The sequence below is a fragment of the Panthera leo genome, chromosome A2 (genome assembly GCF_018350215.1).
Source record: "Panthera leo isolate Ple1 chromosome A2, P.leo_Ple1_pat1.1, whole genome shotgun sequence".
In the NCBI taxonomy this organism is placed as follows: domain Eukaryota; kingdom Metazoa; phylum Chordata; class Mammalia; order Carnivora; family Felidae; genus Panthera; species Panthera leo.
The window spans coordinates 117422875-117450172 of record NC_056680.1 but is presented as its reverse complement, the minus strand read 5'-3'; the positions used below and the strand labels follow the sequence as shown (position 1 = coordinate 117450172).

The 27298-nt window shown below is 36.8% G+C and overlaps 1 protein-coding gene and 1 long non-coding RNA gene across 5 annotated transcripts in view; one reads left to right on the top strand and one right to left on the bottom strand.

Annotated features, from left to right (window-relative positions):
* Nucleotides 1-233: 233 nt before the first annotated feature.
* Nucleotides 234-6372, bottom strand: LOC122209091. The gene is made up of 2 exons (XR_006197445.1): nucleotides 6156-6372; nucleotides 234-542 (listed from the first exon to the last, which is right to left on the bottom strand). It is a non-coding gene; the product is annotated as an uncharacterized LOC122209091 (long non-coding RNA).
* Nucleotides 6373-6470: 98 nt separating this feature from the next.
* SKAP2 (src kinase associated phosphoprotein 2) overlaps nucleotides 6471-27298 on the top strand; it is a 198021-nt gene continuing 177193 nt past the window's right edge. For 3 of the 4 annotated variants that reach the window (XR_006197434.1, XM_042920704.1, XM_042920698.1), the window contains exons 1-4: nucleotides 6471-6754; nucleotides 15946-16051; nucleotides 16649-16674; nucleotides 25687-25794. Coding sequence is in view for 3 of the 4 variants with exons in the window: in XM_042920704.1 (XP_042776638.1) it covers nucleotides 6688-6754; nucleotides 15946-16051; nucleotides 16649-16674; nucleotides 25687-25794 (307 nt within the window). In the remaining variant the exon portion in view is untranslated. The remainder of the gene's footprint in view (nucleotides 6755-15945; nucleotides 16052-16648; nucleotides 16675-25686; nucleotides 25795-27298) is intronic. The other variant, XM_042920711.1, reaches the window with a different exon arrangement.

Here is a 27298-nt window from a genome sequence, read left to right as displayed (position 1 = left end):
CACAAAAGAGATTCTTGTGTGAGATTTACAGGAGTGATACAGTAGTCACTTTGTAGCTCACATATATTGTTGCTTATCTTCTGGTTCACCTCCGTGGCATGTGGCAGCAGCCAGGCCAGAAAGCCAGAGAGGGCAAGTTGCTCGGTCTTCTGCCGGATCCTCCTTTCAGTTTTGACTCTTGAGTCAAATGTGTTTTTAATTCTGGAACAAAGGACTCCGGCTTCTGCAGGATGTCAGGGTCAGGGGCAGCAGAAGGTAGCTTTTGTTTCAGGCGGTCCCCGTGACCATGGCTTGTGCTTCTGCATTCCAGCTTGTCGTGAGTCTCCTCTATCTTCCCTTCGTGACTCCCTGCCTTGTGGACTTCAAGCTCCAGCCACGGATCCAAAAGTAACAGCCTTACAGAGACAGTTTAACCACATTCCCAAATTTTGTAGGGTCAAACCTCTGTGACAGATTTCTTCATATATCTCTTCTTATATCTTCATATATCTCTTCATATATCTCTATCTCCATTCTGGTAGTTTCACTTCTCTGCTTGAACCCTGACAGAGATGGAGACAGTGAGAGTACAAAATGAAAAGGGGTCTTTTGACTTCCAAAAGACCATTGACAGAAAGCTGGTTGAGCAAACTATGCAACTGAAAACATGGGTTACCTTTCACGGGCAAAGAAGGATGACTCAGAAGATAGAACCAAGACCCATAGAGATGTTATCCCAGGTGGGAATAGAATTGCTTTTAATCAGAGAACATTCGTTGGATTTTAGAATTGCTACGAACCAGTAATCACTGTATACTTCTTATTGTCCCTACCCCTTCTGAATAGGAACGTCTACAATGGTTATCTCTTTGTAGATAACCATCTCATTGTCTGTCTCACCATGCGTGTTATATGGAGAGCAGGTAACTTGACTTTTTACTTCATAGGTCTTTAAATTGAGAAAACTGTACTCGAGGAGCTGTGTTTAAGCAGCAGCATCCATACCCTGACTTGATTTAGATAACGAGATGCTGGATTTTGAGCTGCTGTTGTAATAGGATGAGACTTTATAGGTGGCTTTGGGAAGGAATGGGTATATTTCGCATGGGAGAGAAATGTAAATGACTGGGTGGGGGGAAGAGGGCTGACTGTGGTAGCTAGCTCTCAATACAGGCCCAGTGATTCTCCCCTCCTGGTATTCACAGCCTCGTATAGTCCCTTCCCTCTCTATAGCAGGTTTGGTCTGTGTCACCCATACGATATAGCAGCAGCAAAGTGATGCCACTTCTGAGATTAAGTGATAAAGACACTGCGGCTTCTGTCTTAGCTGTGCTATCTCTTGGATCACTTGCTCTGGGGGAAGCCCGTTGCCATGTCAAGAGGACATTTAAGCAGCCCGGGGAGAAGTCTATGGAGTGAGGAACTAAGGCCTCTTGCCAACAGCCAGAGAGGAATTGGAGGACTCCAGCCAACAGTCCCGTGGGTGAACTTCCTTGAAAGCTGATCCTCTAGCTATGGTCGAGTCTTCAGATGACTGCAACCAGGGCCACCCAGCTAAAATGTTCATGGATTCCTGACCGACAGACACTACTCGAGATACTAAGTGTTTAAAGCCAAGTTTTGTTATGCAGCAACAAGGAACTATAGAATGCCTAAGTATAAAATATAATTTTTTTCCCCACATGCCTATGAATGCCAAACTAAAGAAAGAGGAGAGGGGTAGAGAAAAAAAAGGTAAATTGTGTTTTAGCTCATTGTTTTTCTTCAGTGCTCCTTTAGATTCTTTTAATCCTAGGCCTATTGGCAAATATTTATTCAGCTAAATTTGAAAAACATCAGGAAAGGGGTCAGCTTTAGTTACAGGGATATATATATATACATATACATATATATATGTGTATATATATGTATATGTATATATATAGTGTATATATATGTATATGTATATGTATAGTATATATGTATATGTACATGTATATATATATATATATATAGTATATATATATCCATATATACTCTTCATTGAACTGGAGGATTCCAGTTTGAGAAGACAAATATAAGATTTTCTAGTGTCTTCTTTGTGGAATGGTAGGGAAGCTGTTACTGCTTTAACAGGTTGAGATTTTAAATTTCATTTATTACTCTTTTGTTTTTTTTTTTTTTACCTAATGGGACTAGTTTAAAGAATGTAAAGTATGATTTGATTTCCTTCCTAGTTTTTGTTAAGGAAACATTTGGAAACAAGAGAAATAATATTTCTTCTGGCCTCTATTTATTTCTCTTCTGTCTTATAATCAATTTCAGTAAGTTTAACAATAAACAGTAAAAATGATAGAGTATACAAAGCATTGCCCAACTGAATCCATCACAAACCTGTGTCTGAGAATGGTTTCCTAAGTAGGGGAAATGTGTTTCACACAAAAAGTCCATTTTCTGTTATTGCCTTTTTTATTTGGACTACTAGATGCTATATATTTTAAGGCAATCTTAATAGTTTCCTGTCACTAACAAGAATGACTTGTCATAATGAGCAGTGTAGACACTGTCCATTTGATCCACTCCAGAAAACTGTCTATTTGATACAAGAGTAAATCACTTCAATTCCTTTGTGGGATGAGTGGAGTGTAAATAAATAAATGAGACACAAGAATAAAGAAAAAATGTGGTCAGTTCTATCAGAAGGAAACAAAGGATAGGAACATTTGGAGGCCTGGTTTAATAAAAAATGTGACAAGACAAAGAATTATATGTGATAACTGTAAAGGGAGGAAAGAATCCTCACTAATATAAAATGCCCAAGAAATAGTTTCTTTCTTCTTTAGGAAGGAAGATAATTTTGTAGTTTAAGAGTAATAATTCTCAATTCTTTGAAGCTGGAGGGCCTGTGTTGTAAAAAGACTATTTACTTTTACCTCCACCAAAAAGAATTCTAATTTTCAATATTCTTTTTTTTTAAATAAATTACATTTTATTTATTTATGTTCATTTATTTTGAGAGAGTACAAGTGGGAGAAGGGCAGAGAGAGGGAGAGAGAATCCCAAGCAGGCTCCACACTGCCAGCGCAGAGCCTGATGCAGGGTTTGAACCCATGAAACTGTGAGATCATGACCTGAGTGGAAATCAAGAGTTGGATGCTCAACTGACTGAGCCACCCAGGCGCCCCTCAGTACTCTTTCTATAATTCATCACATTACTAAATCTGAGTAGGAATTTCAGATTCCATTTTAGGGAGTCGGTTTGTTTTGGGTGTGTTTTATTATTATTATTATTTGTGTATTTTACTTCCATTATAAAGTTCTTGTCCTGTTTTTGTTTTTTAAAGTTTACTTATTTGTTTAGATAATCTCCACACCCAATGTGGGGCTTAAACTCATGACCCTGAGCTCAAAAGTCACACGCTCTTTTGACTGAGCCAGCCAGGCACCCCTGTTTTTTGCTTTGTTTTGAGAGGACTTCAACATGTTCTAATTTTTCCTTTTCCAATTAGTGTTTGTTGTACCTCTTACAGAATTGTACAAAAATGTCATAGTTAATTTTTTACTATTACTGTCTAGACTTTTTTTTGTATGAAATATTAACAGAGCCATTACTCTGTCAGATTTAAGGTTCCAAGTGGGGATGAAAGATATGTTATGACAAATTTTGTGCCATCTAGGAGCTGGAAAGTGATAAAAGTGATTCTCAACATCAAATCCCAGGATGTCTACAAAGCAGGAAAGAACATACAATGGGAAAAAAACGAGTCTCCTCAACAAATGATATTGGGAAAACTGGACGGCAAAATGCAGAAGAATGAAACTGGACCATTTTTTAAAGTTTATTTATTTTGAGAGAGAGAGAAAATTCAAGTTGGGGAGGGGCAGATAGAGAGGGGGAGAGAGAGAATCCCAAACAGTCTCCACACCGTTAGCACAGAGCCCAATGCGAGTCTCAGACCCACAAACCATGAGATCATGACCTGAGCCGAAGTGAGATGCTCAACTGACTGAGCCACCCAGCTACCCGTGGACCACTTTCTTATACCATACACAAAAATAAATTCAAAATGGGTGAAAGATCTAAATGTTGAAAAAGGAAGCCATCAAAATACTAGAGAAGAACACAGGCAACAACCTCTTTGACCTCGGCCAGAGCAGTTTCTTACTATCACCAGAGGCAAGGGCAACAAAGCAAACATGAACTAGTGGGACTTTATCAAGAAAAACCTTCTGCATAGTGAAGGAAACAATCAACAAAACTAAAAGGCAGCCTACAGAATGGGAGAAGATATTTGCAAGTGACATATCTGATAAAGGGTTAATATCCAAAATCTACAAAGAACTTATCAAACTCAACACCCAAAACACAAATAACCCAGGTAAGAAATGGGCAGAAGACATGAATAACACTTTTCCAAAGAAGATATATAGATGGCTAACAGACACATCAAAAGATGCTCAACACTCATCATCAGGGAAATACAAATCAAAACCATGATGAGGTACCACCTCACACCTGTCAGAATGCTAAAATTAGCAATACAAGAAACAACAGGTGTTGGCAAGAATGCGGGGAGAGGGCAACCCTCTTGCACTGTTGGTGGGAATGCAAACTGGTGCAGCCACTCTGGAGAACAGTATGGAGGTTCCTCAAAAAACTAAAAATAGAACTACTCTATGATCCAGCAATTATACTAGTAGGTATTTACCCAAAGGATAAAAAAAATACAGATTGAAAGGGTAAACATACCCCAATGTCTATTGCAGCATTGTCAACAATAGCCAAACTATGGAAAGAACCTAAATGTCCATTGACTGATGAATGGATAAAGAAGATGTGGTACACACACACACACCATGGAATATTACTCAGCCATCAAAAAGAATGATATCTTGCCATATGCAACCATGTGGATGGACCTAGAATGTATTATGCTAAGCGAAAGAAGACAATCAGGGAAAGACAAATACTATATGATTTCACTCAGATGTGAGATTTAAGAAACAAAACAGAGGAACATATGGGAAGGGAGGAAAAGAAGAGAGGGAAACAAAACCACCAGAGACTCTTAAAAGAGAGAACAAACTAAAGGTTTATGGAGGGAGGTGGGTAGGAGATGGGCTAGACAGGTGATGGGTATTAAGGAGGACACTTACTGTGATGAGCACTGGGTGTTGTATGTAAGTGATGAATCACTGAATTCTACTCCTAAAACCAATATTGCACTGTATGCTAACTGAAATTTAAATTAAAAACAACAACAACAAAAAGCCCCAACAAATCTCAGGATGTCTAGAATCAGAACTACCTGGGGCTCATTTAAAATGCAAATAATCAGGTCCCACCCTAAGTAGACAGAATTAGAATCTCTGGGAGTGGACCTTGAGACTCTGTATCGTTAATAGTTCTGTCATTGTAATGCAAACTGAAATTTGAGGACTATTGATTTAGTGAGGGTTGGAGGGTAGAGGAATAAACAATTTACACTGTGATTGGAACCACAATACAGTGTTTACAATACAATAGTAGCATGAAGGAAAGAGTTTTGCCAGGGCAGTTCTCATATGAAGTATGTGTGTGTGTGTGTGGGGGGGGGGCATTAGGCATATATAAACACACACACACATATTTGGTATATACATATATAGAGAATATACACCGTATACAGAATACACACACACACACACACACACACACACACACACACACACACACACACACTTTAAAGACACCAGAACGTGTCTTTGGGGTTTTAGAGAAAATTGTTACGATTTACAGATAGAAGACATGCAATAAGCATTTTGTTGACTAAACGATCAGGTTGGATTGAACACATTTTATAATTCCATTCTAATCACTAGCAGTTTTCTTTTTGATGTTTATAGATGGGACAGTAGTATCGATGTCTATTTAGCTATATATATTTTTTAACTCAAAAGGCCAGTGACTAGAACTCCTCACTCTTCATTTGTACCGGTGGAAGTCGCCCCAACAATAAGAATCAGGCAGAAAAGTAATTTTAAGAGCCAATCGGATTGCTCTCTGGAGCAGTTCCAGACTGACCTCTCAGGGAAAACTGGCGGAAGATGGGTCTTGGTTACCTCATTCAATCGGACAAAGAAAGCCATAATAGTTTAGGGAGGCTGAAAATTCCCGCGGGTTACTACGCGAGGTGTTAAACCTCGGCCGGGCTTACCGTTGGCCAGAGGTCCCTTAATCGGAAAACTTAGAGGTACTATGGACACCTTAATTTTCGGGATCCTGGAGAAACGGTCAGCAGTTGTGGGGGTACCAGTAACCAAAATGGCTGCAAGGCGCTTCAGGCTCCGGATCAGCTGATGCAGCAGGGGTTCGCTCCCTTCCCACCAGCGGCTCCTCCCGCTCCCTTACGTAGAGGTGGGCGTGGCCTGTTCTGAAGCGCTTTTCCGAGGCTAGGAAAACCGAAGGATACACATGCGCAGTTCGGCCCCTCAGGCCCTTTGGTTCTCCTCCCAGCCCATCGCCCCGCCCCGATCTGCCGGGAGGGGCTGGCCGAGAGTCCGGCAGCTGCTGGCTGGGGCTTTAGTGACTTCCTTGTTGTGAACCCCGGCCCGGCAGTGTCCGGACTCGTAGCCCCGCTGCCCTTAGCGGGACCGCTAGCCCGAGTCTAGGTCGCAGCCGCAACTCCAGCCCGTCGATTCCCTTTTCAGCACAGGTCTTTCCCCTCCGCACGCCTCGCGCTCCCTAACATGCCCAACCCCAGCAGCACCTCCTCTCCCTACCCCCTCCCTGAGGAAATTAGGAACCTGTTGGCAGGTAAAGAGCGGGAAGGGGGCGGGTAACGCTGCCGGGGCGGGGGCGGGGGCCAGGGGACGGCGAGCCGGTGGGGACAGAAGCATTCAGAGTCTATGCCCTCCCTCCCCACGCTTCCCATGTGTCCTGGCCGGTGGGAGCGGGACTGGGAATGGGGAAAGAGGGGTTTGAGGAACGGAGTGGGCGTGTGTTGAAATTTGGTCCGAGGATGTTGGGGGAGCCCTTTTTGATGAGCTACACTAATTGGATCAGGACATTTCTGTATGCATTGTGAGGACGTCGTGTGCGTGTGTGAGAAAGAGAGGCGAGGGAGGGAGAGGGAATAATAATGCGTGTGTGAGAACTGGGAAGGGATCAGAAGTCAAAGAAGTAGTTCTTTGGTGGCCTGACCAATGGAGGAGAAGGGTGTAAAAATGCAAAAAGATGTCTGAGCTACAGGTGTTAGGGGTTGTGGGACGCAAGGTTTTGTCATTTCCAAAACTCCCATTTTTCTTAAACATTCATTGTGCTCATATTTAAGACTTTGAAAGAGGGTTTGATTCTCAAATAGCCACTTGTTTTCAGCCTGAGTAACATATTAAAACAAAAAAGGAAGTATGTATTAAGGTCCAACTTCCTGTGTCACACGATGAAAGTACATCTTTGCATCCTCATCTTCCCCTTTTAAGTCTTAAATGACCATTTATAGGAACTTACGTTAGGAGTTCAGGATGCGGTTCTTCAAGGCTGTGACGAATCCACTGCTATAGTACATCACTATACTAGATATGGAGATGTGTATTTCTGCACAAGGCAGAAAATACATCTTTTTAGGGTAGCACAAATCTTACCTATCCTGATGCTCTTGGAATTCTTATCATTCACTTTGTCCTGCGTACATCAGAATTCTAGAAACTGAATTTGGATTGTTTTACTTGAGTCATCTCCTAAGTATTTATCTTTCAGTATTGCTCATGGATAACTGGATTAAAAGAGTTTCTTTTGGATGTATATTACAAGGTGCTTATTTTAACCCTTAATATCTGACATGTGGCATTTTAAATAGTAAGTTGCTATTATAGCAGTGTGAGACCAAATCTCCTAATACGCTGTTTTACTGGTTAGCATCATGAATATGATCAAGAGAATAAAACCAGTAGTGTGTGAATGGAGACTTGGGTTTGAACATGATTACAGGGTGATAAATGCATTTGTGGTGGTATAGTATTTTACTCTAAGAATTGCTTATTGTCATTAATGGGTACCACTAAGGGAGATATAAAGAACTGTAAAGACTGATTTAAGGCAGCTTTTATTCCATTATATGAGAGTTTCACACGAGTACTTCTCTTATTTTACAACAGTTAACATTTTCATTGTTACACTGCTGGAATTGTATGTTTAGAATACTATTTTAATAACCAGACCAGAGAAGTGTTTATCATTATTCCAAAAGTAGATGGCACCACTTTCAGGATTTTCTAGGTGTGAACTTTTTGAATTTAAGAACTAAAGTGCAGACCTCTGGGTGCACCCCTTTAAAGCTTGAGAGCTCCCAACAGTAAGCAGTTTGTTGTTTGCGTCCATAATCAAACATTTGCACATAGTATGATGTATAGGTTATGAGACTCATTATTCTCTGATCCCCATAATTACACATATTTCGTGTGGCTCTTATTTTTGTAATTTAGTTGAAAGCTTAGAATTACATAATATTTAAATTATCTCCGAATGCTAACTTCCTTTATTTCTCTTTAGTCAGTTAATATGCCTGCATAATGTCTGAAATGAGTGTTTTAAAAGTCATCTTACTGTTGTTTTCATTTTTTCACATGACAAAATGCTTGTGAAAAAATGCTTGTTTTCATGTGAAAAAATGAAAACAAGCCACATATTAAAACACATGAAGTATTAAAAACAGATATTAAAATACTAACATTTTGGAGATTGTAAATTTGGCTTATACTTTATTTTCAGAGGACATTTTTAAGAGGTATGGATATGAGAAAACATCTATTGTCTATCTATACTTTTTAAAGAAATGAAGCAAGTGAACCAGTGTTTTTCAGTTTTCTTTTTTAACTCATCATTCAAATAAAGTTGCTTAACATTTTATGTTTGACTGTAATTAAAATCTTTTGGGGGTAGGAAAGGTTTCGGGAATAAACGTTCTCTGCAGCCTTTTCACAGTTTCCATCCAAAAACTTCTGTTGGGATTGTACATGATTATTTGCATAATTCAAGTGTGTTGGGTAATAGTACATGGCTAGATTTAAAAATTACTAAAACTCTACAGGGAGAGCATTGGCTTACATTTTAGAGATTGCTGGATTACCTAGTACTTTCTTTGGAACCAAGAAGGAGATTTTGGTAGCCGTGGTTGTAGTTAACAGTTGAGCTCTCTAACAATGAATTCATGGTGCTGTGCTAGAATTCCAAGCCAGAGAAGACAAGGAACTAGACTTTTCAGGCACTTGAAATCCCTTGCCTACAGAAGAAAAGGATATCAAGTCAAAAGATAATGCCTATCAAAATAACATTGCTTTGGACAGTTCCCTTTGTGTTTCGTGTGCCTATTTTCCAAAGCGTTATATGTCCTCTGTATCAAATATTTGACATTTCAACTGCTTGATTGCGCTATAGGTGCTCAAAGGTATTCTTACCAATTTATATTATTTTCTCTCTATTTTTCTTTCTGATTGTAGCAGTTTTAGGCTTCGATATTTGTTCCCCTCTCCTCTCATTTCTTTCCCTCTAAAACGTTCTATCGAAATGCAAAAACCCATAGATGCTATCATTCTTAACTCACATTTAATGATACTCTTGGAAAAGTGGCTGTATAGTTTTGACTGTCAGCGATTTATATTTCTGTGGAATCAGTATATTAAATCTTGAAAGCCTATGCTCCTTATAAAAGTGTTGTATTATTCTTCTGTTACATGAATAGAGAAAAAGTTTACAGATTTTTTGTTAAAAGTCAATTTCTACCTGCCATAGGCACTACAGGCAACCTTTAATGGTTTTTTTCGCAACATTGGAAGGAGAGGTTTCGCCTGGATAATTGGAAGCAATGGATAATTCCAAATCTTGTGCATTTAATCTTTTCCTACATCCAAATATTTTGACTAGGGCTAACAGCAAGAATAATCTTGATTTATGTGAGTTTTTCCTCCAGGCAGGCAGGAAAGTGAGAGGAACTAGAAACACTGGCCCCCAACCCCCTTCATTTGTTTAATCACCCTTTGAATACTGGAGCCTTAGTGGTTTGCAATCAGATATTCCCATTCATTCTCATACATTTGTTTTAGGACAACATGTTTAAAAAGGAAGCTTGTAAGAGGATATAAGTTCCTTTTTATTAAATTAGAGAATGACACCAACTTTAAAAGAAAAACATAGTGGTTGTCAGGACTCTGAAAAATCAAAACCAAAACAAACCAACAATAAACAAAGTGGCCGTATCGTTTCTGCAATATCTGTGTGAAATTTTTTCACACAGCAGGCTTGGTTAGAAATATTGCATTTTCCCCTACTGGGGATTTCCAGAACTCTTTTTTTTTTTTTTTTTTTAACCTTCACACATTAAAATCTATACAGAATGCAGTTCAGTTGAAATAGAGGGAGAATTTTTTCAATGCTGAGAATAGTATGGTTTGATTTCCACCTTTCCTAAGTTCTGTTTATAATTTGGTCAACATTTTGGGTTTATTTTTCCTATGAGAATTATCTATGGTACGTCTAGTGTCCCATAATTTCCTTCTGGGGCATTGGCTGAGTATGTAAAGGGAAGAGTGCCACCTACTGAGTCACCAATAGTCACCTACTTCTTTAGCACCTGGATTTTCCTACAGAGCAAGAATAAGCCTGCCCTATTTTGGCGGTAATAGCTAATGAGCATAAAGCTGATATGAAGACATTTGATCTCAAAGTGAAATCAGACTATGACACCTCTAAGGTTTTCTCTTCTAGAAACAGGAATATGTGTTTGTAAGTCAAGGGATCAAAAATTTTAAATTTCTTGTATGGGTCAAATAATGTAGATGAATTAAGATGTGATACTAAAAAAAATTATTTGCCTCTATTAAGCATATAATATTCTACCTTTTTTTAGGAGGGGATCTTTGGCTGACTTGTTTTCCGACATCGGTTTCCATTGAAAGTATTTTTATCTCAGATTACTAAATAAAGCTCTTGATAGTATGTATGGTTTTTATAGTTATTCAACCCAAGTTATCACTGGCTTTCTTTAATAAAAAAAAAAAGGAATCTAAATATATTGAAAAATGAGAAGTCTATAAAAAATTTCCAAATGAGTTTATCTCTACATTACCAGCATTAAAATATTACTAGAAGGAAGATAGAAACAACAGCATTGGAAAACCCTCTGGTGATTTGAAACACAGTTCAGTTGTCTCTCATAAATTTAAGATTAAGTGTCATATATGGGTGATAAAAGTGGCATAGGCTAGTTTTTATATACTCATTATTCACTTAGTTTGTCTTTTTCAATTAAAGCCAAGTCTATCTTTTTCATTCCACTGAGTTTACATTTCTTTTTCAATCACATACTGAACACATTACAATAGATGCTACCTAACAGTGAATCTAGTGTAAATCTCAGACTAATCTGTTATTCACTGTGGCTTCTTTGAAAATGAGTGGTAAAAAGATTTTGATTATTATAAGGTGTTATTTATCAAGAGTCATCTTTTAGAGGTGAAAGATGTTCATCTGTATTCTTCAACAGCCCAGTTTTCTATCAGAATAAATCATTTAGCCTCCAAAGCCAATTTTGAAAATTTTGTCAGATGATTGGATTCTAAGACTTAGGAATGTTTTACTTATTGTACTATGAGAACTCCTTGTGCTTGTTCACATTTCTTCTTCCATGTTTGGAAAATTCACAATATAACCGTAACCTGTAAAAGTGCTAGGTAATCAGGAGAAAGACATTGATTGAGGAATCAATAACTTTTCAATTAGCCATTTTCCAACTTTGGGCATTGGCTCCATTGATCTACATGTGCCCCGTTTGATTGATTTTTATGTTTTTACCAGTAGGTGTTTGGTCAGACCATACACCTCCCTTTAGCTGAGAAAAAAAGCTTATTTTATTTTATTTTATTTTATTTTATTTTATTTTATTTTATTTTATTTTATTTTATTTATTTATTTTGTTCCGATGTCAGCCTAAAGTTTGGCTGGGACTCTTACCATGTTAAGTTTAGTAATAGTACCTTCGTGAATTCATAGTGAAACCTGGCCCAATTCATAAAGTAGAGAAAGATGTGCAATTAAGTAGTAAAGCCATTTGGGGGTGAGGTGTAATTGGTTTTACACTTATGTTATTGATCTGGGGCTGAGCAAATGGTAGTGGACTCAGTCCCATACAATTCAGGCCAGCACAGAGGCTGTGTGTGTGTGTGTGTGTGTGTGTGTGTGTGTGTGTGTGTGTGATGTGTTAGATACCTGTCCTAGCCACTTGGGCTCTAAGGGAAGACATGAGCGGTAGGCAGTTTTTCTGGGGGTCCATATGTACAGACAAAAAAGGGTAATTGGAGTACCATTCGATGATTTGGGGTACGCTACTGTTTGCCTGTTAGGGGTTCCTATGGCTTTTGAGAGATTTTTAACTTCAACTGCTTGAAGATTGCTGAGCCAAGACATGATGTCATCTTTTCATTTTGTTTTCAGACGTTAATAGTTATCTACAGAGCAGTTGTAAGTCTGATCTCAGGGCCCTCTCCCCCAGATCTTTACAGTTGTACCGGGAGATAAGGTTTATTCTTGACAGTGTTAAGGGGTAACAGGAACAAAAATCACTACCACATTTACAGTCCCTGGGATAACTCTTTCCTTGGTGATGACTCCGGGGCAGAGGCTGATGGAGATGGAGCTAATTCTGGGGTTAAGTACCAGCGCGCTGACCTGAGGTCTGTGTGGCCGCGGGCGGGGCGGGAGCGGGAGTGGGGGTTAAACCTGCTGCATCGGGGCTCCTGGGAGCTGCGCATTCTCCACGCGAGCCGGGCGGGTCCCCACGCTTTGGTGACTGCGTGAATGGAGACCCCTCCCTCTGAGGAAGAGGAATTCTAACTCGCCAGGCCGAGAGGCTAGCGAGGAGGCGGGCTGACCTTTTCCTGCAATCGAATTACGGCTGTTCCCCGAATTACAGGCAGTCTGGAGTCAGTGAAATCTACATATTAACCGAGGGACACGACCCCTAAAGGAAGGTAGGAGAGGGCTAACACGCTTGCCAGTTTATCGTTTGCAGGGCTACTCAGGGCACAATCAAAAGCTTCAAATCTCTTTTCCGACCAGCCGGAGGAGCGCTTGATTTGTCCAGGACTTTTATTGGCCGCTTTTGAAATATTACCCTGGCTCTGGGCTACAAAGCCGCAGATCCAGTCGCGTTTGTCTGGCGAGGGCGCTACCCCAAACCCAGTGCTCCCTGCTCACAGCGCCCGTGACGCGGACCCTGGGGTTTAACAGTCGGAGGGAGTGGAGAGTGTTTGAGGACCGCGGAGCCGAAACGTCTCCCACGAAAGCCCAAGTCACTTTGCAGCGCTCGCCCTGTCTTTGCGCTGGACGAACGGGGTGCCTGCTTCACGCAGGGACCCGGTGGAAGGTCACCCGCGCACCCAGAGGGTGTCCGGGGCTCGGGAGAGGCTGCTTTGGTTCAGTTCGAAAATAAATGGGCACAGTGTGGATTTTAAGAAATAGCCCGGAGTTCAAAAACTTCAAAACCGACTGAATCTGTGGGCACCAACAAACTAAGATTTCAGGAATCAATTCCACTTTCAAGTTCCTAACTCATTTGTTAAAAAAAAAAAAAAAAAAAAAAGAGGGGAAGACCCCCCCCCCCCGAAAACAGCAAAAACAGTTCTTACACTTTTCACGTCTCCTTGGAAAATAATTTATTTTAAGAAATCGGTGTTTATTAAATCTTTTTAGTTGCCTTAACCCCCCTTCTGGGATTAATTTAAGAATAAATACATCAAACCTGTAAAAATACAGATCTTTTTCCCCGTGCCCGATCTCCGAATCTCCTCCCCCTCAACAAACAACACGGATTCTTCCTAGAATCACACATTCTTTCAGCAAGCATTTCCTCATAAAATAGCATGGGTCAGTATTTTAAAAATATTTGGGGGGAGTGTTAGGAAACCCTAAATAGACCATTGCAGCTTTTTATGTTTTCCGAGTTTTTATAGAACTGAAATGACCTCTTACAGAAATAACTCTTGGGCTGTAATTCCTTCTGTTATTGCTTCCAGAGATTTAAAATAGATCCTGTTTGTTTAAATTTGGATTGTATAATGAAAATGTAAAATAGGCAATTAAATACTTGTGGGTGAGGGAATTAAAGACAAACACTGAGTGAGAGTCACATTAAGCAGACAATTCACCAATCATTGTGCAAGAGCTTCTCCCAAGTATTGAGTCCGGTTGGAAGAAAGAATCAGCAGCAGACATGCTGCTCCTTCCCTTATTCCACTTTGTTACTAGATTCATTCTAACCACCTCAGAGAAGCCAGTGATCTTTTCCATTTCACCTGATGTGTGAATGTCCAAAGGTTGCTTGTTTCTCTGTGTACAAAAATTAAAGAGTTTAGGAGAGAGTGATTTTTTTTTTTTAAATAAGTTTCATTATTTTGAACTCACTTTAGAAATCTGAGTCTAATTTGCACTGGTTGTGGATTATGCCTCTATGTCCCCTTCAAAATATGGACCGCTCCATATTTTGTAAAGAGAAGCTGTGACATTTTGCTTTCATTTCATCTTGATACTTACTTGTAACATTAGTCATTAATGGACGTCAAACCAGAAAGCTATTTAAAAAAATTATTCCAGGATTAAATTTTAATTCTTTCACTTGTCATACTGATTTAGTGAAAAATTACCTCTATACATTTATTATGAATATATGGGATAACAGTTTAATCAACTTGCTTATTGGATCAAGATACTTTTGTAATCAAGAATTTAAAATCGATTATAACATTCTATCTCAACTACTAGGTTTTAAATTGTTAATTATAAGTACAGTTGAAAGACTGTTATACTGCTTTGAATTAATTATATATACTATTATCATATGCTTTTATCCTATCTTTTTGTCAGTGTGAGTTAGGAGACAAAGTAGTTAAATAAATAAAAAGAAAGTAAAATATACACACGTCTTTTCAATATGAAATATGGATGGTTTACAGTCATACCTACTTTAAAAATTTTTCATGGTCCTTTATATTAGATATCTCAAAGATTTGAACTCCTGAATAAAAATTAAAGTTGCATAATGTTTCATGAACAATAAGAATGGGGCTATTATAAAATCAAACCAGTAAGGATTAGTTGGAATCTTGTACTAGTGAGAACTAGAAAGCAGAGTAATTTACAAGTTTACTAAATTTAAAAAAAAAGGAGGCTCTGTGGAAATGTTATATGAATCTGTGAAAATCTTATTTCTAGGTTACTATATTTCTAAATAGTGGACAAATGTATTTTTGCCACTTCTTAACTTTATTTAAAAAAATATTTCCGGGTGGTAATACCAAGGCAAGAAGCAAGAACACACAAAACCACACAACAGAGGTTTTGGGTTTTTTTTTTCTTTCAATTTTTGAAGGTGGCTGGTCAGAATGGGTGGAGCAGGTAGGAAGGAGGGGGTTTGATCTGGGAATCTTGGTTAGAAAAAGGGATTTAGTTTTTCCTTTAAAACATTAAATATTGCACATACCTCAAAATGGATTACACTGGGAAAAACGGGCCCTTGCCAGAGACATTAGTTTATATCGATATTATGTTGTGAATGACCTGTTCACATAGGAACTTCCCAAATATTATAAAATGATAGTAACACATGCATAAAAGCTCTGTGCTTGCTTTTATATGAGAGAATTTGTTTTATGGGGCACCGTAGTTTATTAAAACTTGTGCGCTTCTCCCCGGTTTAATGATGCCAAACATCCAAATAGCATTTGCTGTGCTAAGCATAAGTAGAGCATACAAATTTTATTAGCTAAGTGGTGAACAGATTTGTCCAACTTAGTATTTGAAACATATTTCAACTGTTATGCTTTGGATTGATAAATAACTGTAACAAATTGTACAGATATTAACACTTATGGGTAGAAACAATCATTGTCCTATTTGTCTTCACAAAAAATGATTCTTTCCAATAATTTGTATCCTGTTTCTTATATTTCATGGTTTAGATGTTGAAACATTTGTAGCAGACACACTGAGAGGGGAAAATTTATCCAAGAAAGCAAAGGAAAAGAGAGAATCCCTTATTAAGAAGATAAAAGATGTGAAGTCTATGTAAGTCACTTCCTTGCCATTTGTTACTTATTTCTTACTTAGAAGCAACTTTGTAGTTAACATTTTAATAAAGAATTATCACAGAATTAACTTTTTTTATGTCCAATTTAGTTGGTGTTAAATACTGTAAAGACAAAATATATGTCCTCTATAATAGTTTTTAAAAACCGACATGCTTATCATATTATCCTTTTTTTTTTTTTTTGTGGATGTTCTTGATTATATATTTTTTCTAAGCATGCTACCAAAATCCAACTGTTCGTTTGATTTTTTGAGGGTGTATTGGGTTTACGTGCTAGGACAAAGGTAGGTTGAGAATTTTAATATAAATACCTCTAGATATGGAAATGAGTAAATGTATGTGGTGCATTTTAAAGATTCTGATTTTACTACTCTAACTTCAGTCTCTAAAAATACTTTTATTATAAACCCATAAGCCTTTTGGAATTGTCATTTCAGGATGGGAAGTACTTTTTCTCTAAATGTGTGTTTATAATGCAGATTTTAAAATAGATTTGAATTATTGCCAACAAACAGACCTTGTTTTGGTTTGTCAACCCTCATTTTAAAATATAATGTTCTTGCTTTCTTTTCCAGCTATCTTCAGGAATTTCAAGACAAAGGTAAATTTTCAAGTTTGTCAGACGTGACATTTTATTTTTCTTATGGAGAGGTTCGGTAGGGTAATCTAACACATACTGACATTTGATAGTTGGGATCAAAATTTAAATTTCCATATTGTATACCTAGACTTTCAAGATGAGAGTGCGAGCTCCCCCTGCTGAGAAAAAAATTAAAAAGCATATCCAGGATCTACTCTGCACAATCTGGTGCAGACATCTTATGTATTTGCTATCCTTAGGTGTTAATGTTTCTTAAAGCACGTTGTGGCCGAAATGTGTTAAGAAAAGGATATACTTGCAGTTACGCATGGAATGATTTGGTAAAGCACAGGTGAAATACCACGCCAACACCATTTGCCACAGCAGAGATGATTTTATAGTAGCAGTGGGCTCAGGAGGGCCTGGGGCCGGCTGTTCCGAGGTAATAATGTTTTTACAGGACAATTGCCTTAAAGACAGTATCAATTTATGTCTGGAAACACGGGCAAAATTTTTTCAAATGATTTTTTTTTATTATCATTGTGATTCTTTTGATGTGAATACGTGTATGCTATGGAAATGTTCAAAGAAGGGAGTTCAGTTTGATTGGTTTGAAATACTTGAGAGTGCGGGTAACCTGATTGTCTTCCTTTAGATTTGAGGGTTGGTTGTTTAGCATGTTGCAAACTAAAACAAGAAAGGCATAGGAAGTTACTTTCACGTCTTCACTTCTGTAAGGGAAACTGGGTATGGCCCTTACTTCCAGGATGCTAATTCATAGGTCATGACCTGAAGCCTGGGGATGCTGGTATGAGGGTCACAACATGAGGTCAGCTAACCTATGTGAAGTTAGGATCTGGGTCTGGGAGGAAAACAGTATGGCATCTTCTAACGAGGGTTAGCAGACACCACAGAGTAATTCATACCTCTGCCAACTGAGAGTAATGACGGTTTCAGTAAACCAAGAATTAACCAGACAACCCTAAACCCAAATAGTTAAAAGGAAACCATAGTTTCTTTTCACATTAAATCGTCAAGATCATTGTGATTGGAGGGAGTGAGATTTTTTTTTCATATGGAAATCTTTAACACTATTAAACATTTTTTTTAATGTTTATTTATTTTTGAGAGAGAGAGAGAGAGAGAGAGAGAGAGCATGTGCACAAGTGGGGGAGGGACAGAGAGAGAGGGAGACATAGAATCCGAAGCAGGCTCCAGGCTCTGAGCTGTCAGCACAGATCCCGGTGCGGGGCTTGAACTCACAAACCAGGAGATCATGGCCTAAGCCAAAGTCGGATGCTTAACCAACTGAGCCACCTAGTTGCCCCAGAAATCTTTAACATTATTAAATAAAGAAAAGAGCAGGAAAATCCTCTTCCCTACAAATACGTACTTCTTTGTATTCTACAACCAGTCTTCAACTGTGGGCTTAATCATACTGCATTTTGCTTAGTTGAATATAGAAATAATGAATTTATACATTCTTATTATAACTTTTATACAGGGCAGTGTTTATAGAGGAATACTAGATTTCAGATTCTGTTAGACATATTTTGTTCTGGTGATTATTTATTAAACTCTCATTGTGACTTAATTATTTGTATATTAACAAATTTTAAGCTAAGAAAGCATGATAATGAAGTCATTGTGTAACTATATGATTCAATAATAGGGTAGGAGCTTGTTCAGATGTATAGATATTACTGAGATATAGTCTTTGTTTCTAAAGAGAATGGAAATTTGTACAGTATTTGATAGAAAGTGAAAAATGAGCCTAGAATAAGAGTTCAAATAACACAGAATTCAGAGATTCCCCATAACCATTTTTCTCTAAGTCATTTATAGTTTAATATTCCTATATTGAGTTAACTAATCACCAGGAGTGCCTGCTTAAAAGTAAGCCTGTGGATAAATTAGGTGTATACCTTGGAGAAATACGAGATGCTGAGTAATTTTATGCCATTATACCTTCAAAGTATATTCAGCTTTGTTCTAAAAACTATTCCTGTAGTTAGGAGTAGCAAAGTTAGTACTTAATAGTTGCAAAGTATTCAAGATACATTTTTTTAAAATAGGAAGTTATTAATTATCAGATCTCTATATAAATTCATCTAAGTGTATTTCGATATTGCTACTTTTTTTTAAAATTTTTAAAAAATGTTTATTTATTTTTGTGAGAGAGAGGAAGAGCATGAGCGGGGGAGGGGCAGAGAGAGAGGGAGACACAGAATCCGAAGCAGGCTCCCAGCTCTGAGCTGTCAGCACAGAGCCTGATGCAGGGCTCGAACTCACGAACCGAACTGCGAGATCATGACCTAAGCTGAAGTTGGACACTTAACTGACTGAGCCACCCAGGCGCCCCCACTTTTCTTTTTGCTTTTACATTTCCATTTGGGGTTTTGGGCTATCTTCATCCAAGGAGACCTGGGCAGAATTCCTTTTGGCTGTTTTCCTGCTGTCTCTCTCTCTCTCTCTCTCTCTCTCTCTCTCAGGTCAATATGGGGTCACAATGAAGTAAACAGAGGCTGTTTTCCTCCTTTTCACTGTTATATTCCTATTGATTTCAGCTATTTTATCTTTTCAAAATGGCAGTTAAGTACCATTTTAATATCATTAATGGAAACAAAAGGGACCAGGTGAACAGTTCTTAAATAAAATGAATTAATTCAGAGTTATTCATTTCTATTAAGCGAATTAGTGAATTATTAGCTTGTCTAGTATACACAGATGTTTGTCACCCTTCCTCCCTCCCTCCCCCTTCCTTAGGTGGTAGGTGCTGTAGGTGCTACCCCCTCATCCTGAGATTTCACAGTGCAGAATTTACAGTTCAGTGTTTTTCAATCCTTGAGCTAGTTGAATTGATACAACTGTTCAAACACTGAGCTGCAGAGATCTTAGAGGATTTAAAAAGAAGTATTTCCTTTTTTTTTGTGGGGGGGGAGAATAATTTGTACTTGTAGAAACTTATTTTATTATAGTGGCTCCTAGATATTGAAGCTTGTTCATTAATTTTCTATTTGCTGTTTATATTCATTTTCGAAGCAAGCTGTTGTCTAAAGACTTCTGTTTTTATTTCTTTAATTTATTAAGGGTTCCTTATTTTATCTCCTTATATATTTAACTACTCAAGTGTAGACTCTCTCTCTTTTTTTTTAAACTTATTTATTTTGAAAGAGACAGTGCAAATGGGGGAGGGGCAGAGAGAGAGGGAGAGAGGCAGAATCCCAGGCTTGAACTCATGAAACCGTGAGATCATGACCTGAGCTGAAATCAAGAGTCGGAAGCCTAACCGACTGAGCCAGCCAGGTGTCCTTAGATTCTCTTTTCAGGAGGTCTGATAAATTGTGACTTGAGAGTAAATTATCAGTTGATTTTCTAAATTCATGTATTTTACTTATATGTAAGAAAGATTTGAATGTAAGCAACCAGAACCCATCTTGCTTTGCCTGTTCCCTAGTATTTGAAATTTTGCCTACTCTATCTAGAGTAGAGAGCTCCTTCTTATAGCCTTCAAATATCATACATGATGGACTAACTATCCCTAGTTTCCTATTCTTAGTTGCAATATAGCCTGATAGTATAGAGTGTATGCCTGAATTTAGGCTTTGTGCGCTAAAATTGTGCTACTTTTAGAATTATTTTAGAATAGGATTACAATCATTTTAGAATATTCCTGTCATATAACATGGTCTTAAATCTTTTAAATGTGACCTGAAGTAATTATTTCTGTAATGAAAATATATTACTAATTGAGTAAAGGCTGTTATTGACTGGAGTATAAGACAGCATTTTCTTTTTTTTTTTTTTAAATAAAAGTTTATATATTTTTTTTTTTTTTATTAAATTTTTTTTTTTAATTTTTTTTTCAACGTTTTTTATTTATTTTTGGGACAGAGAGAGACAGAGCATGAACGGGGGAGGGGCAGAGAGAGAGGGAGACACAGAATCGGAAACAGGCTCCAGGCTCCGAGCCATCAGCCCAGAGCCCGACGCGGGGCTCGAACTCACGGACCGCGAGATCGTGACCTGGCTGAAGTCGGACGCTTAACCGACTGCGCCATCCAGGCGCCCCAAAAGTTTATATATTTTGAGAGAGAGTGACAATGGAGGGGCAGAAAGAGAAGGAGAGAGAGAGAATCCTAGGCAGGCTCTGTGCTGCCAGTGTGGAGCCTGACATGGGGCTCTATCTTATCAACCGTGAGATCATGATCTGAGTGGAAACCAAGAGTCAGATGCTTCACCAACTGAGCCACCCAGGTGCCGCTAAATCAGAATTTTCTAATACGTATTAGGTGTATGATAAAAATAAGTTTCACTTGTATCTTGCCCTTATATTAGTCTTTTTTTTTTACTCCAGTGATGATGTAGGTACAATTCATTTCTTTACAGATTGATTAAGATAATATGAAGGTACCTATGTGTGACACATAAGAGACAGTCAATAAATATTATATTAATGTGTATTCTCAGATTCAACTTAATTTCTCAAGAAGATTTAAGTAAATCTTGTTTTATAATTCAGTTTTCAAGTAATTTTTGAGGAAATTATAAAATACTAAAAGAAGGGCAAGCATATTAACATGAGACAAATGTTTCAAGATAATATTTTCAAATTTGTAAAATATTAGTGTCTGTAGCTTAAAAATGTGAATATATTGCTTTCAGTTCCTTTTAAATGCCATAGCTAAAAAGCTCTCATTTTCTTCCTTATTTTTCCTCTAATTAAAAAAATCGTGTAATAGATTTTGTCCTTGAGACTTCATTGATATTGTTAAATATGCATAGATTTACTTAGCTATTTCCTTTGGCCTCATTTGTATTAAGTTTATTAATGGACTAAAGTGCTTTTTGAAATAGTAGGCCTGTCATGTAAGAAGGAATTCATTTCAGTTTGTTGTTATGGAATCCTTAAGAATAGCAGAAACGTCAAAAGTTTGGATGATGTTTCATTTCCTTTCCTTTCCCCTTTCTAACATAGTTTATGTTTGGTTGAAAGTTATCCCACTGATGAAATCTGAGCAAATAGCTTGAGTTCTCCCCTGGCGCCCCTCCCCCCCCCCCCCCCCCCCCCCCCCGCCCATCTCTGGCCTTGTATAAATGTGTTAAATATGTCTGAAATTATGGGGCCTATAGCAGAAGTATATTTCAGAGGTAGTGCTTGTTTTAAAGCTCCTCATATTTGTGCTCTTAAGTCCTCTTATTTTAGGAGAGTTATGAACAGAATCTTCTTACTTGTGGTGACGTACATCTTTCAAAGTCTTAAGACTTAAACTACAGATCCTATTAAGAAATGACAACTTAAATGCTTAATTCTGCCAATGTAGTTGTATATTATTACTTGAGAAATTAATTTGGACAAGTGAACTGAGTAGCGAATTAGAAATTAATTTGTTTTCACTCAAGTAATTTTTCTACTCAAGTTTGTCTTTCATGCTCTAAAGGAAGAATGGCTATCATCTGAGATTTAGGTGTATTAATTATTTATTTTAATATTTAACTGATTGTGTTTAAAATAGGACTGTGTTTGACAAAACAAGCAGTAAATTGGTTAAATCACCTTCAATCGTGGTAGAGATCATGACTCTTCAGTTGCTATTTGGGCTTCGTCTCCAGGCATTTAGGAAAATGTTAATTGATGATGAGTCATAGAAAAAGGAAGGGATAATAGTGATTTGAACTCAACTATTATAAATTTAAAAATGTTTATCAGAGAAATATGCTGCTGTGGTACGATTCAGCTTTGATTTTGCTGTGATATTTAAGTTGCCACTGAAATTATACGAAGGGAAGCCTTGGATCATTGTCTTTTAGACTGTTAACTTTGTATCGTTAATTAAACTTTTAAAAGTTGTGGGATAAATCAAATGGTTTTCTAGGGAAACAAGAAACAGTATTAATGAGCAACAACCCCATAATTATCCTTGTGAGTACATAACAGGGACACATTCATGTCTCTTCTTTGCGCAATAACTTTTACAAAGAAGTATTTTTAAACTGATCATTAATTTTATGACCACAGAAATGAGATGCAAAATTTATGCTGTTGTCATTGGCACAGGCTCAAGGCACCACTGACATTATGTGTGATTGTAATAGAATGGCTACCATCTAATGATTCTGTAGACATTTCATTTGAGCCTGCTTTTCTTTTAGATGTCTGATTAGGCTGTAATGCTTTCAATTATGTCTGTAAATTGTATTGGATACGTTTACCTGATGCCCATTGTTGCTTTGGAGTTCAGTTTTCTATTACATAAACACAAGTTGAACATTTACCTTTTAATTTATAGAAGACTTTGCAGGTATAGCGGCAAATACTCAGCCCCTGGAGAGAAAACAAAAAAGCTTTGCACTACTCAACAGCGACCCCTGTGTTCAATTACAGGTCCTTGTAATACAGCTCTTTATTGGGTTGGGAAAAAAAAAAAATCAATTAGGAAGAAGGAAAAGGGATGGATCATGACTGGAACAACAGTAAAATGAAGAAGACCATTTTGAAAGATGATGTGTCCTTTCAACTTAATGCAGGTTGAAAAGGGAATAACCACAGAGATTTTTTTTTTTTTAACTTTCTGGGTTAATTCAAGGGAGCTTAAAAAGGGGGGAAGGGGGGGGAGGTAGAAATGAAGCCAGTAGCAATATTTAACTTATTTTGTCTTAGATAAATATAAATCATCACATTGATTACAAAAAACATTTGAAATGAGCTGCAGTCCTTGGAACGGGTAAGCTGAAGACAATTTCATGTTAATATAGACTACAAAACGTTTTTATTTTAAAACAAAAACCACAGAAGTCTTTAGCATGTTAGGAACCAATGTGTATAAATGTTCTGAACTCATATTAAGTATTATTTAATTTATAGCTTTAATGATCTTTTTGCTGTGTGTGTGTGTGTGTGTGTGTGTATATGTATATATATATATATATATATGTATATATATATATATACATATATATATATATATACAGTTTTACATTGCTGGGTATATATATATGTGTGTGTGTGTGTGTGTGTGTGTATGTGTGTGTGTGTGTGTGCATGTGTGTATGTGTATATTCATGGATATACACATAAAAGCATAAAATGGATATTATTTTAAAAATCTTGATTTTCAAAGCTTTTTAACTTTTAATTTTTTTCTGTGTATTTCCACACAGAGTTTAATAGATTTAAGCCTGAGCATCTGAATCTTTTTCAAAATCACTTCCATGTGTTTATTGGTTTTAATCTTGTATTTTTATATTCATAATAGTGTAATAAGCTACGTACAAGTTAGGGTAGTAATGTATTTGAGGTATCCTGAAACTATTTTGTACACAGCAAGATTTATTTTATAGTTCATGATAGGAAATATCATTAGAAAACTCACACCATAACAGTTCTTACTTTATGAAGAATGTAAGGATACTCCAGCAACTAACAGCAATTGAGAATTTTGTGATCTTTACTACTTTATGTTCCGTGAGCTGTCATTCCATGTCCAAACATATCTTTACTAGCATTTTATTGGGTTCCATCTTCCCTCATATTTGAAATCAGAGCACTCTTCTTTCCGTAAGAGAAATAAGGGATCATTGAATGTTCTGAAAAGTACTTTGAACATTTTGAAAGAAAAAGAAATTAAGATCTAAAGAAAGAATAGCATTTACACGTGTTCCTTGGAATTTTATTTGGGGAAGGAACATCATCATACGGTGCGCCTGGGGTGGAATCACCAAAACCTGTAGGATAGTCTCCATTCTGTTCTTAGCGCCTGATGGGAGAGAGCTTTTTCAGGATAAGGATGATGAATGCCGGCGAAATGCCAAAATTATAGAGAAATAGGAACATTGATTTTTTAAAAATTACTTTGACAGTATGTTGAAAAGGGCTGCTAGTTCCTCTACCAAAGATATGGTGAAAAATAGGGTGCTACCCATTAACTGGGTATCAGAGGATACAGATATTTTTGGGGGGAGACTCGTAGCTCTTTAATCTGGATCTGCTTAGCGACTATGTTCTAAGAGGAATACTGTATGTAGGTCCTCTAGGATTCCCATGGAGATTTTCATCATGCTTTTTGGGTAATCCTTGAGGTGGCTGGTTTTCTCTTGAGTTGTTAACAGATAATTGATAGGTAGTAAGTCTACTTTTTTTTTTTTTTTAACTTTGTTGACTTTTCTTTGGATGTGGTTGAATATGGGTGAAAAATGAGTGCTTATATGTAACTATGTAACCAGGCTAGCAAAGATCTGATACACTCTTTAAAAAAAAAAAATTCTAAATGAGTATGTGGAAAAAACCCAAACCACAAGATTTTATTGTGGGGATTCAATGACTTCAAGCCAACCAATCCACCTAGGGTTTGGAAATCACATAGAAAATGGCTAGAACATTAAAAAAAAAAAAATGGTAATATATCACTGAATGAGAATTGAAGGTGTCAAATTGTAAATCACTCTGTGTGAACTTACAAGGGTTATATGAGTTTTAAAGTAGTTTTTCCCATAAAGGATTCCTGCTCTTGAAAATGGAACTGAGCATTTTTAATCTACTCTAATGTAACCCTGTGATTTTTCATGAAAAGATAAAATGTTCATCTGGCTTTGAGTTATCAATTTCTCATCATAATTTTTCAAATTATTGAGTAGGTAAATAAAATTAATTTGAATTATTCTTTCTGTTGTGCTTTCCCTTTTGTTGTTGTTGTTTGTTTATTATCATTATTTTGGTTCTGTTTCTTCTTTTGTTTGTTTTGGATACACACTCTGTTTTACCCTGCTTCTACTTTTTTGTATGCATCTTTGTAGAGACCACCATCATTTTGGAACTGGTATCCTTTTGTCCCAGATATAAGCAGTTGTATGCTGACTTTCAAAAACTCGTACTTGATCTAAATTACAGCGATATACGTTAAAATAGGACCTGGTTTTTTACTTTGTTTTTTCATGACAGTGACTAGGTTTAATAGAAAAATTTACCTCCTTTGACACAGTAACATTTCTTAAGGTGGCTAATTTGTAAAAGACTTTTCTCTAATTCTTCTATAGGTGATGCAGAAGATGGGGAAGAATATGATGACCCTTTTGCTGGACCCTCAGACACTATTTCGTTAGCCTCAGAAAGATATGATAAAGATGACGAAGCCCATTCTGAAGGTATGTGATATTTTTCCATCGAATGTACCTCTTGACCTTCCACCACAAGACAATGCAATGTGCAGAGGTGATGGTCTTGTCAGAAAGCACAGAAATGCAGAGGCTTCTGTTAACTTACCTTTACCGGAACCTTTTAAGGAACAGAAGAGCTCTCTCTAGTGGTTTTCCTAAGTATGTAGTTCCTTCTTTTCCTAAGAAATTTCCTTCACTAGAATTTTTAAGAGAGTGTTTACATCATTGTATGAATATTATTAGTAAGTTTGTTGGTTAATTTAATATTATCAGATTCTTGCTTAATTTCATTGTGCTGCTTAATGGCTTTTTGTATTATTTATTTTATAAATAATGAAAAAGGTTTTTGGTCTTTTTTTTTGAAAACTTCATATAAAACGAGTTCATAAAATATTAAATTAATTATTCCTACATTGCTTTCTCACATTAAGACAGGTTTTCATCAAATGCTTCTCTTAATGCACATTTTCATTTTTCTGATTGTCACCTAAAATCTCCCACGTTATGGAGCACTATTATGATGTTTTGCATTAATTGAATTAGTAATAAAGTTGATTATCTCTTAGTAATTTTGTTAAAACTCACCAAAGTTATGAAACTTCCTTTTAGTATAGCATGTGCTTTCTCTGTTACAGCCAATTGAGTACGTCTGTATTGTAGAGATCTTATAAGGGTGATATATAGTTATAAATTAAGAATGTGTATCGATAAATTAGCCATGCATATTAATTCATGGCACTCAAAGTTTCACATAGACACAGAAATGAATAATGCCTTCTGCCACTGGATGATGATCAAACTGTGCAGTTCCATCTCTAAATACAATTGCTGAATGAAAATATGCTTCCTGCAACAGAGCACTCCACATTTTATGTTATCCAGATTATTCCCTTTGGAAACATAAATTGCTTTTATGAGGTATAAAATTATGTCTATTGCAGAACAGGGATAAGTCAAGTACATGCATAAGTGATAAACATTCTAACCACTGATTCAGAACAACACAATCTTTTTTTTTTCATATTCAGAACTTTGCACAATGTGTAGCAATAATAATCATATCCATTTTATGTTGAATTTTACATTTTGGCAAAAATTTAATTTCTATTTTTAAAGGAAGGTATTTTTTTCTCTTATAGTCCCTATTTTTGAAAAAGATGCATGTTTCTCTTGAGTCACACTTATTATCTGAAACAGAGCATTACCCTTCCTAACCTGATCTTCAAAAGCATTTCTACTAGAAAATGTTTTATAATTGATGAAATAATATTTTCAGGCAAAACAATGAATTATTATTTGAATTGAACTATTTTTCAGACATGTGACAATGATTTGTTTTGCTTCTGTTAAGTGTTGGTAGATAGAAATGAGTGTGTATATGTATATGTATACAGAGACAGAGTATTTCTACTCGAGAGAATATATATACACAAAATGTTCATAGAATATATATGCTCAGAGTTTTAAAAAAATAGCATAAATATTTTGAAGT